The sequence below is a fragment of the Nematolebias whitei genome, chromosome 19 (assembly GCF_014905685.2).
Source record: "Nematolebias whitei isolate Nwh7 chromosome 19, NemWhi1, whole genome shotgun sequence".
Taxonomy (NCBI): Eukaryota; Metazoa; Chordata; class Actinopteri; order Cyprinodontiformes; family Rivulidae; genus Nematolebias; species Nematolebias whitei.
Window position 1 is genome coordinate 10,129,803 of NC_056516.1, and position 13,714 is coordinate 10,143,516.

Consider the following 13,714-nt stretch of genomic DNA (forward strand, 5'->3'; position numbering starts at 1 on the left):
CAGCTCAACACCCAGCCCCCTGACCAAAGAAGCCACCAAACTCCAGCAGCAACCTTCAGCCAGGAGCGCCCGAACAGCCGCAGATAGTGCACCACGATGACCGAGAGCGCACCCCCACCCCCCACAAAAGGACCGACCAGTCCACCACAGCAACACCCACAGTGAGAGTACCCCACGCAAGGGAGGGCACACGCCTAACACGTCCAGACACCCCCAGGCCAACAGTGCAGAGCCACCCGAGTGAGAGCCTCCAATACACCCCCCACCCACAGCTCCCCACAGCCCAGACCCCCAGCCAAGCACCAGACCGCGACCACAGCCAGGCAAGAAGACACCCAGGCTGAATCCACCCGTCCCCTCCCATGGCCCATCCTCCCCACCAACAGTATCACCTCCCCCATGGTAGAGGCCCCAAAGCCCACCAGCGCACCAACGGCCCCCAGGCCAGGGCCGGACACCGATGCATGCACCGGCCCAAGACCCCAACAACATACCCGCCAAGACCCGAGACCCCTGGGTCAAGCTGGGACCCCAGCCCGGGAGCGACACTCCCCCAGAACCCTGAACCCACACCCACCCCAAACCCACCCAGGAGCAGCCAGGCCACCAGGCCAGTAACCTGCGCCCGCCGGTACAGACCGCCCAGAAGCCTGCATGCAGCCAGCAGAGGTCCCCCCCCCCCATCAACAACGATGCCCCACGGGATGAAATCAAAGGGGTTTACCCACCTCCACTACGGGTTGGAGCCAAGGTTGACCAAAATTGGGAGAGGGGGCGAGACGCTACGGTCACCAATTAAGGCAAAATGGCAGAACAGGAGGCTGACGCGGTCAGCTATGCCCAGATTACAGTATGAAAAAATAGGCTTCCAAATTGGGAGAAGGAGCGCGAACGCTGCCGTCACCAATTAACAAGAAATTTAACAAAACAGAAACTTAGAGAGGCTAACACCGTTAGCTCTATCCAAAAAGGTTATGAGGCTGGCTAAAATTGGGAACGGATGCAAGACACTATCGTCACCAATTAAAGAAAAACAAAGTTAACTTACTAACACAGTTAGCTCAATCCAAAACCGTTTTTTTTTTTTTTTTTAATTTATTCATTTCATTTAAAAAACACATATACAGCATACATAAACATATATGTACACACATACATATACATACTGTATATATACATATATATACATACACATACACATAAATATACATACAATATAAAAATAAAAATTTTTTTAAATAAAATGAAAGGTGGCAGAAGAAGAACTAGTCTTATGAAAACTGCCCCTTTTTTACTTAATTCTAATGTAAATCAAGATATTTTTACAAAATTAAATTTAAATGTAATTCACAAAGACAATAACGATTTAGTGAAATTAAAATATGAAACTCAAACGTCTAAATCAAATCAGACAACAACTTAAGTAGATTTATATTAATGATTTCCATATTCTTTCAAGAAACTTGTCTTTATCAATCTCTTAAATGTAAACAGTGATCTGGCATTTTTAAAGTTATCATCCAAACCATTCCACAATCCTATCCCCTGAATTATTGTGGATCGTTCCCTCAAACTGGTACTAAAATAAGGCTTCACAAACATCTCAATTCCTTTAAGAAAATATACACTCTCTCTTTTAACAAAATTCGTCTGAATATTAACGGGCAAAATGCCTATATGTGCCTTATACATAAGCAACAAAATGTTATAATTAACCAAATCATAAAATTTCAGAATTTTCAGTTGATGAAATAAAGTATTCGATGGATATCTATAGTTTTTTTTCATAATAATTCGTACAGCTCTTTTCTGTAAAATGAACAAAGGATTAGTTATAGTTTTACACGCTTTACCCCAGACTTCAATACAGTAAACCAAATAAGGGACAACTATTGCATTATACAACATAAACATTGCATTATCATTGAATAACTCTCTTACTTTATACAGAATTGCTATCGATTTAGATATTTTTGTTCTCAAATTGTTTATATGAGGTTTCCATGTTAAGTTCTCATCAATAATAACACCCAAAAATTTAACTTCACTAGCTCTACAAATTTCAATTCCATCTATCAAAAATTGTGCGTGAACATCAGTTTTTCTGTTAGTGTGTATCATATAATAGGTTTTATCCAGATTTAATGATAACTTATTTAGAAGAAACCAATTTTGGATTTTCACAAATTCTGACCGTATTATCTCCAGCATTTGTTCTGCATCATCACCCTTACAAATAAATGTTGTGTCATCTGCAAATAAAATACATTTAAAAAGGTCTGACACATCAACCAAATCATTTACATACAAATTGAATAACCTGGGTCCAAGTACGGAGCCCTGAGGCACTCCACATGTGATATTACTAAATCTGGATCTTATGTCATGTATTTGAACAAATTGTTTTCGATCTTCCAAATAACTATTTACCCACTTTAATGCTGTCCCTCTAATACCATATTTATATAGTTTATCAAGAAGAATTCCATGATCTATAGTATCAAATGCCTTTCTTAAATCAATATAAATACTAATACAACTCTTCTTCTGATCAACTGTATTTGTTATATGATCCACCAATTCAACAAGTGCCATTGATGTTGAATTGTTTTTTTCTAAATCCATACTGACTATTACTTAGTATGTTTTGTTTATCAATAAATCGATCCAATCTGATCCCAAATAGTTTCTCCAAAATCTTTGAAAATTGCGGTAACAGTGATATTGGTCTATAATTATTAAAGTCACGTTTGTCCCCATTTTTAAAAAGTGGAACCACCTTGGCTGTTTTCATATTATTTGGAAATATTCCTGATTTGAATGACAGGTTACAGATGTGTATAAACGGTTCGATGACATAACTCATTATATTTTTTACAAACATCATGTCCATGTCAACCCAGTCCTTAGATCTTTTATCTGCAAGGTTATTTACAACATCCATTACCTCTTCTTTGTTACTTCCTTCCAAAAAAATACTATTAGTACTACTTGTAATTTTGTGATTCACGTTTATATATACTTTAGGTATTTTGTTTGCAAGGCTTGGGCCAACATTTACAAAATAATTATTAAACTCATTTACAATCACATTGTGGTCATGTATATCATTACCATCCTTTACAAAATATTGTGGGAAACTTGATTTGGATTCATGATTTTTTAAAACGCTATTCATTATTTGCCATGTTGTTCTCATATTACCATGACTTTTGTATAATAAATTACTATAATGTTCTTTCTTATGTTTTCTTATGATCCAAACCAGTTTATTTTTATACTTTTTGTACCTTTCTTCTGCTTCTTTTGTTTTCAATTTCAAGAAGCGCGAGTACAAATTGTTATTTTTTTACAAGCATTTTTCAACCCATTCGTCATCCATGGTTTATCAACAGAATTTCGTTTTGTATAATTTTTTTGCACACAATGTTTTTCATATGACGTAGGCTAAAATTATTACACAGTATTGTTGCTTAAATTTTTGACATTTTGGCATTAAACCTGTCTGTGTGTTCGAAAGCTCTCTCATGAGCCACTTGACTCAAAGCATTCTTTGTGGTCTGTTGACCGCGCCTGACTCGTGGTTCAGGTTTAAAAGTAACTCCGTTTTGTTCTGTCCTGTAAACATGCAGATAATCTCACTTGGAGCTCTGCAGACACTCGGTCTAACAGAGCCAGTTGAAATGCACATCACAAATCCTGCTTCGATCCACCGCCTTAACCTCAACATGCACATGTTCCTCTGACCTCAATCTCTTCTGGAACCTCTACAACCAGAAGCTAACACATAATCCATTTCAGGCACATCTGTCTGGCTTTGCCTGTTTGAGCTGTGCCGACTTTCTTTCACTGCTCATACCTGTCGAACCAGAGCGCTCCCGAAGGAGCGCCGGGTCTGAAAGTTTTAGAGTGATTGGATCTGCCCCGGTATGGATGATGTGGTCCATTGTGCAATATTAAAACAAAAGAGGGGTGGAGTATTTGAGTGATACAGCTGGAATAAAATAAAGAGAAACAAATGCCTGTGGGAGAGGAGGAAGGAATCTGCTGATAATTTCTTTTTGTTTTTTAAGTTTAGGTGATTAAATTTTTGGATCATCAGCATCTTCTACGGCACTCAGAGAATTAGCAGAAACAAGGGATAATTAGATGTGTTATTAATTATAGTGCAAGTATGTTTTGGAAGAGATTTTAGACTTTAACTGAGCAGATGAATTTTTTGTTTTTTACACATGATGCAGGTCAAGTCAAGTTCTACGTAATTATACATATGTGATCAAAAAATGTGCTCATAACTGATTTTGATGAGGGAGTCCTGAGGTTCACATTTCCCCCTGTGCCTTGCTCAGGTTTCTCTTTTTGTTTCTTCGTGGCTGCAGATGCTGGAAGAGGATCTCCTCACTCATCCAGCAAAAAGAAAAACTACTCAGAAGTACCTCGAGACGCCACCAGTTCTGCAGAGGGAGAGGTTTGTAAATTATGCTCACAAAGGAATTTATTTAGAACCACTGGTATTTATCATAGATCATATGATCATATCATATCATTATTAGCAGGCAGACATATTATCTGTCAGCTTTTATTAAAAACAAAAGCACAGTTTCCCAAATTGGTTCAGATTGCCAATTTTTATAAATCTCTGGTCTGCAGGATCTAACATGGGATTATTGTTTGTTTTTATTCCTAGAAGAAACAGTAAAAAGTAAGAAACAGCAATAAAAATACTTAAATGCCTGGTTTAGGAAATATGTGTTAATATAAAAAATAAATAACGTAATGGCTCCTTATTTAAACCACTACATACATACAACTGCATCATATCACGGGACAATCGTTCTTTTAAAAAAGACATTTTGTCTTAAAACAATTTGTTGCCGTCTCTGACACAACCAGCAGCAACACTTACTGTTTCATGAGTTAGATTGTTAAATCATTTATTTATTCCATGATATCATATATGCATATATATTACCATATGCATGGCAAATTACAGCTTTATAACCAAATCAGTAAAACTATTATATCTTTACTTTTGTCAACCTGCTTGCAGTTTACAGGTCTCACACAGTAAGCTGGGCTTTAATGTGTCTCCTTTGTGAATTTGTGTTCATATTTAAAGGGAGAAATCTAAATCTATGGCTTACTGAGCAATAATATGAGCTGCAGACAGACCTCTGTAGAGAAGTCAGCTTTTTTAGTAGCCCTATATCAACAATCTTCACCTGGTGAGAACATCTACACACAAAACAAGCTTCTGCTGGAGCAAATGATCACTTGGCTGCGGTGCGTTCATGGACCCAAATCAACAAATCTGAGTTTTGTGTTTATAACTGGCCAATTTCTGCTCAAGCTGAAAATCAGCTGCTGAATTGGTGCTTTCTTAGTTAAACCAGATGTGACTTTTAATCAGACATGCTGTTTTTATTCTTAGAAGACCTCATGTTATGTACAATCAGTGCATTTTCATTTCACTAATATTAATGGATTGATTGTGAGCTCTGAGCCTGTGGTGCCTCTTCTTGTGTCTCTGAGTGGAGTAACAGCCAGCCTTGGTTTTTTTCTTGGTGACAGGCTCTAACGCCAACACTTAGCTCAACGAAAGCTGGAAAAAGTTCAGATTAGATGAATAAGTCGAGGTCAGAACTGGCAGGAACACAGAAAAAGAAACAGCTGCAGCAGCTTTGATGAAGGAGAAGATGCCGAGGAATTAGAATCTGTTCAAGTCAAGAGACTTCTGTCAGATTAGTCTGCGGCTCGGGTTGTTCACGTCACTCTTTATTTATTCTCTCACACCCTTGTTCGGTCAGCATTTTTCCCCAAACTTTCCTCTCTTTGTGATAATGTGTTATTTCCCTTCTGATTGTTTTATTCATTTTTATCGATCTTCTTCATCTTTGTCCATCTTTAGGTCTCCATATGTCTTGATCCAGGAGCGAGCTGCCTTAAAGCTCCTGGCAGTGCAGACGGCTCCCCCAGAAAAGCTCTGCTTGGTGGGTTCACCTGCAAACTCAAGAATTAGTTTAGACACACAGCTTTAACTGCACTTTAAAGACTGATCCCAAGTTTTCATGTTTTAATAGTTGGGTTTTTTTGCCATTTACTACAAGTTTGTCCAAAAAATTAAAAAAACAGGATTAATTTTCTTGTGTGATGTTTCTGATCATAGGCTCTCCTGCAAAGTCAAGCCCCTCTCGAGGTTTAGAGACAAACAGACAAGCACTGGGCACTGGGTAAGGTCGTGTCGCTGCATGAATAACTTTATCAAAACACAATTAAAGTATTTTGTTCATGAAGGTTGACAGAAAACGTGGGTATGAAATCAGAGCATGAAACACGCTGGGCTCAGGTGGACCACCCAATATCAAATTATATCATAAGCACTACCTGAAGCACACCATAAATCAGTAAGGACTGACGAAGCAGTGGAGACACAATGACCACACACACGCATGCACGCACACACATCTAGACAACAGGAACCACAATTGTACTGATGAGGAGCACAGTTGATGAAATGTTAAACAATAAAACGAGCTGAGGGCAAGGAAGGGGATATATAACAAAGAATCGGAAGAAACTTCATAAACCTAAATCCTTTTGTTCATAATTATTATTATTATTTATTTATTTATTTTATTTTATTTTTTTTTTTTTATATATTTTAAAAACGGTGAAGGAAGGGAACAAACAAACACAGAACAGGAGAAAATTACATCTCACAAAAATGTTTTGGAGCTACTCTTTGAAAACATCTTATTGGTATATTTGAATGTGGACTTTGCAGATGTTTTACGCTAAAAGCAGCAGTCCAGATTTTTTAAATGGGGTTCTGTTGAGATGTTTTGAACAATAAATATCTTACTTTTTCTAGATGGCTCTTTGGACGACTTCTGTATGAAAAGTTGGAGTTTAGTTTTTATCAGATTAAACTCCATCTCGTCTCTGATCGCAGATTTTCTTTTTCCTTATTCTTGCTGGAAGTGCCTCGGGGCTGCAGTAGTAAAACCTACAGTTAGCTGCTGATTTTTGCATTTACAAAAACAAAATAAAAACATTTACAAAACATTGTTTGCAGGAGCTGCTTTAAAATGTCATACATTTGAGTTGTAATGTTTGATTTTGGCTGTCTGCTTGTTATAGTTCAGTTAAACTATATTCCTACAAACTGTGGCTGTTTAAAAAGCTATCTACAGCAGGTAAGATAGTAATTGTTAAAAAAAATAACGAACCCTGTTTCAAAAGACCTGAACAGTCATTTTTCAACTAATCACCTCATCAACAAATGATTACAGTGCACTTAATTAAAAACTTTTTATAAAAGTCTTTCTTCAATTTTTGTTCATATGTGGTTAAAGCATCATATTTTATTTACGTTTGGATTTCAGTTTAATGCAGCTTTGTGCAGACTGGAGCTACCTGAAGTTAATTTAACAACTTCAAAAAGTGAGTAGAAATGAGACATATGCTAATTTTCTTTTTGTGTTTTTTCCTATTTATATTTTTGTTCAGCTCGTCACTCAGGAAAACTAAAGTGAATGACAAAGATCCCAGAGTGTCACCTGGAAACAGGTAAGCTGATGGGGAAAAATACTCTCACTTTATTTCACTTACTCAGAAGGAGCCACACTCGACAACAGAAGATTTTTAACCAGTATTTTACTTGCAAGGACAGATTTTCAGGACAGATCACACAGATGTACAGGAAGAACTGTACTTGCCGACGTACACGCCACACCACCGTATAAGTCGCATCAGTCCAAAAATGTCTAATAAAGTGGGAAAAAAATCATAAATAAGTAACTTTGCCGTATAAGTCGCATCTATTATGAGTCACCACCCAGAAATGTGGGCCGAACCTGGAAACGTGGGTCGGTGTTTTGCCAAAAATTGATTGGCTGCCAAATGGGGGCCGCGGGAGCGTGCACAGTAGGATTGTAACAATAATTTAACAAGATTATCACTTAAAAACAATTATTTGTTTGCTCTAAATTATAGTAAAGGCGTGTCTCGGTGTAACTTTTCCTTAATAAATGCACTTTAATGGTCAAATCGGCTGCATTTTCAAAAGCCGATTCACGGCTGCGGGAGCGCGCAGAGGGACGACTTGCTGTTCATTTCTTCAAAATTTACCGAGATAACCACCTAAAAACATTATTTGTTTGCTCTAAATTATAGTAAAGGTGTGTCTCAGTTGAACTTTTCCTTAATAAATGCACTTTAATGGTCAAATCATCTGCAGTTCACCTGGGCGGTGCGGCAAAATGAAGTTGATTTGACGTTTGCTCCAGGAGTTCCAGAGCGAGATGAAGGTGGCTTTGTATGGCAAGCCAAGTGTCTCATTAATAGCCACTTGGCTTGCCATAATACTCGAAGGCCCTCTAGCGGCTGCATTTTTTTTTTCATTCAACTTTTATTTCTACAGGCTAGCCTCCTTGAGTCACGGAGACTCATTTACAAGAGTTGTTACATGTTACATGTTCCAGACAGAACATATAAAGTACAGACAACAATAAACAACAGTAAAAATACAGTTAAAATAAGAGTAGTGTATAAAACACCAAATCAGAGTGCCGTAAAACAGGGTGCAATACTAAAAACAAGAACATATTTGCTTTGATTTTTCTGTTGACATTATCAAATGTTTGAAACCCCTTAAAGAAATCAAGGTGGACAACTTCAGACAGCTTCCATGTGCAGGCTTCAAATGGTAATGTTTAATAGTTTTCATGTCAAAATGAATGAAATTGTCAGATCTCAGCCAAAATTGGATTATAAATATGGGGGGGGGGGGGGGTATATTAGTCACATCAGTGTATAAATCACAGGACTTGCATATGTATGTACTAAGGTGCGACTTATACGGTGGCAAATGCAGTACACGCATCAGTACACCCAGCCAGGAGAATCTGCCATGAGCAGTGTGTGAGGCTGGTGTTTATACTCTTATCAGTTCAGCCGTGCTCACAGACGCTGAGGCGACCTTGAAGCAACAGCTGCACTCAGCTGCCTTATCCAGCTCCTCATCCAGCTCTCTACTAACCCAAACATATGGTTCATGGGCAGAGTTAACCTTCTCAGCCATAGTAGTTAAAAACATCTATAAACTTTGACCAAAACATCCCTAACATAAACCAAGATTAGAAAACTATTTTTCTTGTCCATGTCCATATAGTAAAGAGCTACATGTTGTGTTTCAAATCAAATGTCTTTTTTTAATCACATTTATTATTACATGATCTTCCTTTGAAAGCTTTAAGCTGTTGTACAGTGATCATCATCACAATCTGCTGGCTTCCTTCCTTTAAATAATGTTACTATTCACATTTTTTTGTATGTGAATGTTTCTGTTCAGTGTCCTGAGATGACTTCTGTTGTGACTCGGCGCTATAGAAATAAACTGAATTGAATTGAAATATTTGTTGGCTTGTATTTAATTTCTCCTGCCCAACGTTTCTTTCTTTCCCTCCCAGTTCCACGGAGCTGTCAGCTGATGACAGTCCAGAGAAACTCAAAGTCAAGGTACACAAGTTTTGCCCCCAGTTCCATTAGGGAAATTCTAATATTTTACAGAAACCACTCAAATGACAGCGTTAAAAGTCAGTTTGCATTTGTCTTATAAATCTGGTGAAAAGATGCTTCTGTACTTGCTTCATCACCATCGTATCATCTGTTTCTTTATGTTTTGATGCATGTGTTATTTCTGTTTGACAGACCTCACTAACATGGCCTCTGCTCTTCTATTCACATTATGTGGCATTTTATTCTAGAATCAATCTCAAATTACAAAAATCACTTAGTTCTCTGGGAGGTCATTTGGGAGCCATTGTATCTGCATTTTATTATAACTGAGTAATTAAAGCAGTAGTTCAGATCTTTGGTTAGAATTAAACCTCATTTCAGTAAACCGAGCTCATTCGAAGAGCTTTCCACAACAGGTACGATATTGAATTTTTATAACCTGTAGAACTCGCCTTTAAACGACCTAAACTATCGCGTCACCTAAAAAAACGTGTTTATTACACCAATATTTATTTTAAAAGCTGTTGTATTTAGATCAACTCTGCATAAAATGTCCATTTTAGCCACTTTTCTATTAGTTTTCAAGCATTAAATCTGCATTTGATGAACACATTTGTTTGGAAGCATTCCATGTGTTCACAGAAAAATTAGAGACGGTATTTCTTGCAGTGCAGGTATTTGCAGTCAAACTGTTTTTAATCTACTATAATCAGCTGTGGTTAACATAGGATTAAAAATGAGATTATTTCTTTAGTCCTGAGAAATGCCCTGTCTTTTACTCTCTCTCTCGGAGGACAAACCTTAGTGCACATCAGAGGATAATTCATGGCAGATTGTACGTGCATCAGTGATGTTAAGCTTTCAGGTGAAGATTCAACACATGGAGCAGAGTCTGAGCCTGTGAGATTAGTCTGACTCCAAAAATCAAACTCCTCTAAGCTGCTGTAGACAAAATCTTTTATTACATCCTGAAGTCTGGCTTCCATTCAGGAGCAATGAAGTTCAGGAGAGAAAAGGCACAAACCTTTGGTGAAAAGCTGCTTGGCTGCTTCGCTGAAAACAACCCTTCATCTGACGGTGACACAGAACGGCGTGCACATTTCTCATGATTATAGCACTCGGCAGCTGTTGCCTCTGAAGGCTGCAGGACAGACATTGGATTTTAAAGACATAAATGATGTCCACACTGTCTTACATTCATGAGGACACAGCCAAAGATTTCTGGAGTTGGACGTGTTCCACCTCAGTTTCGTCTAATCATTATTCACACTTAGTGCCGTAATGGAGCATCTTAAAAATGAGGGCTGTGCACGCCTGATCGAACAGCCTGATCAGATGAATCCACTGTAGTTTTTTTATTTGTCCATTACTCACGTGTTTCTCTTAGCGCCGTCTTATCAGCAGCGTTCTGTCTCAGAGTCGGCCCACCATAAGTCTTACAAAAGTGTGATTTTCATTTGTCAGCCGCCGACTCCGAGCGCCGATCTGAGCGCCAGCAGCAGCAGCAGCAGCTCGGTGGAGATCAGCGGTCTGGTCAGCGTCGCAAAGATGTCGGGACGCTCACACACCCCGGTGCTGTCCTCCAATGAGGTGTGAACATTTCTTTAGCTCAGTGAGAGCTCACGGCTTAGTTGTAGTTCAGAGATTTAAAACCGAACATCTGGTTGAAGCGCATGAAAATATTGGATTTATCATTGTTAGTCACAAACTCTGACATATCAATTGTCTACTTTTCATTTCTGGATTTCTCTAACAAACAAAACCTGTGCAGGGCATCTCGTAGTGTTCTTGCTCAGAGTCAGTGATGGGGTTCAGATGGATAGACCAGTGGTTTCCAACCGTGTTCCTTGAGGAACGCCGTTCTGCACGTTTCACTTGTTTCCCTGCTTTGACGCACCTGATTTGAATGAATGGGTTGTTAACAGGCTTCTGCAGAACTTGAAGTAACTAAATCACTGAATCAGGCGTGTTGGAGCAGAGAAACAACTGAAACATTCAGGATGGTGTTCCTCAGGGACATGGGTTGGGAACCACTGGGATAGACTGGTTTCTGCAGAGGAAGCGTTTTATTTCTGCTTTGTTAATGACCCTGTCCCTCTCGGTTGTTTTCTGCGCTGCGTCCAGAGCCTGGATATGATCGACGACGAGGTGAGACCAAGGCTGCCGGCCTTCAGAGGACACGTGTCGCTCTGCACGTGTTTTATATCTGTGTTGTGCAGATATTTGTGCCTCATTGTCATGCATTCTTATCACCATGATTGGGAAGATATATATAAATATATATTTTTTATATACAAATGTCTGACAGAATTTAGGTGTGCAGCTTCTCTGAAACCTTAAAGATTCTATGGGCACAAATCCCACTCACTGACATCAACCAATCAGCTGAGAGGAAGAAATGTCATAATTCATACTTGCAAGTTGAAACTCACAAGTTATTGAGTCACATCCAGTAGTTTTTTGATTTGTATCTGTAAACAGACCTTAAAAAAACTAAAATTGTAACTTATCTAATTATTTTTCACAAATATAAATCTTTTTCACGCACATTCTTACCTGCACATGCTCAAAGCAGAAATTCTCAACTATTTTATTTTACAAGTTTACAAAACTTAATTCGCAGCTACACAGTTCATATGAAATATGTAAAGGTGGAATTTGTGCTCATAAGATTCTGCAACTTTTCAGACGAACACGGAGCAGATGTTCACAGATCACAACAAAACCAAACGCACCTTTTTATAAACTGAAGTGTCTAAAACAAGATGACAAAACAGAAAATGTAAAGTTTTAAAAACCACACAAACTACATTTATAAAAGAACAAACGCACCCAAACAGTTCACAACATATTACTTGTTTATGTTGTTTATGGAGTAGTTTGAGCATTGATCAGTCAAATTGTTCGTCACACTCATGACTCGTCCAGCGTTGGTCCGGGCTCAAGACATTTTCAGCATCTTATTCACGTCTCTGTGCTCTCTCACAAATGTTCAGGTCTTAGACGAGGCGCCCCCTGGAAAGCAGCATCATTGGCAGAACCGCAGCGTTACCGAGTGGACTTCACAGCAGGTGGCGCTCTGGCTCACTGGCCTTAATTTAGAACACCATATCCCAGAATTCACTGCCAAAAACATTGATGGAGAGCAGCTGCTCCTGCTGGATAGCTCTGAGCTAAAGGTAACTTTACCTAATTCACACAAATGTATTTAAATGGCTTGAAAATGTGTTTTCAATAATCCATCAGTAGAATATTAATGCACATTTGAAATGTTTAAGTTATAGGCAATTTATTGAAATGTGTCACTAACTTTTAAAGCATTTTTAAACACTTTATAATTTTAATGATCTGCGGCATACTTAAGCATGAGAAAATAAAATTATGTAAAACTTCAGGAAATATTTGAGTGAATGTACAAGGTTGATCAGGTCCTCTGTTAGATTGAGCTGCCTGGATTATGGAGCGTGCATCAGGATAAATGATTGAATATTAATGTGTTTCAGGCTCTTGGAGTCACTTCGTCCCAGGACCGAGCGGTGATGAAGAAAAAGATCAAAGACCTTAAGTTTCTGATGGAGAAGGCCAAGCGGAACCAGCAGAAAGTGGAGCGGCAGCGTGACAAGCTACGGAAGACAGAGCTGGAGCAGAACGAACACACAACGGTGTGAAAGGAGCCGTCAGATTACCTCCTGTTTCCCTGCAGCACCTCGCTACGTGGCATCTTGAGGAACAGAAAGCAAGGAGGTCCCGGATAAAAACCATGAGGGACGCCTACTCTGCAGCTCTCAGTGGTGGAGCTCCACTTCTAACTGTCCGAGGTCTCCAACCTCGCAAATCGAAACCAAAACAAGTGGTTGGACGATAAAATGCTGCCCTTCGTTTTCCTGATTTATCCCCATCCTGTAATTTTCCCCTTAAAGAATTTACTATTTATTTTTTTCTGTTTATAGCTGTAAATCAGGTTTGTTTATTTATTCACATCCAGATTAAGTCTATGAAGAGTTCATCTCGCCCTCCGGTATCATCCTTAAATATATTTCTTTTACTCGGCACATCACCTGTGGACGAAACTATCTTCATCGGATTCAGAAACGTTTAACAATGTGCCATTTTAAGAGACGTGTGTAAATCCTGCTGATGTATTTCAACAAGCTGAATTTATTGTGTTTAATGACACAGGTCCAGGTCTGTGTGG

The 13,714-nt window shown here is 38.7% G+C and overlaps 1 protein-coding gene across 1 annotated transcript in view; it reads left to right on the forward strand.

Moving 5' to 3' along the window:
* ppp1r9a (protein phosphatase 1, regulatory subunit 9A) overlaps positions 1-13,501 on the forward strand; it is a 59,366-nt gene extending 45,865 nt beyond the window's left edge. The window contains exons 11-19 of the mRNA XM_037693255.1: positions 4,380-4,468; positions 5,909-5,990; positions 6,167-6,230; positions 7,510-7,569; positions 9,471-9,519; positions 10,984-11,109; positions 11,644-11,667; positions 12,516-12,698; positions 13,023-13,501. Coding sequence (XP_037549183.1) covers positions 4,380-4,468; positions 5,909-5,990; positions 6,167-6,230; positions 7,510-7,569; positions 9,471-9,519; positions 10,984-11,109; positions 11,644-11,667; positions 12,516-12,698; positions 13,023-13,187 — 842 coding nt within the window. The 3' untranslated portion in view covers positions 13,188-13,501. The remainder of the gene's footprint in view (positions 1-4,379; positions 4,469-5,908; positions 5,991-6,166; positions 6,231-7,509; positions 7,570-9,470; positions 9,520-10,983; positions 11,110-11,643; positions 11,668-12,515; positions 12,699-13,022) is intronic.
* Positions 13,502-13,714: the final 213 nt, after the last annotated feature.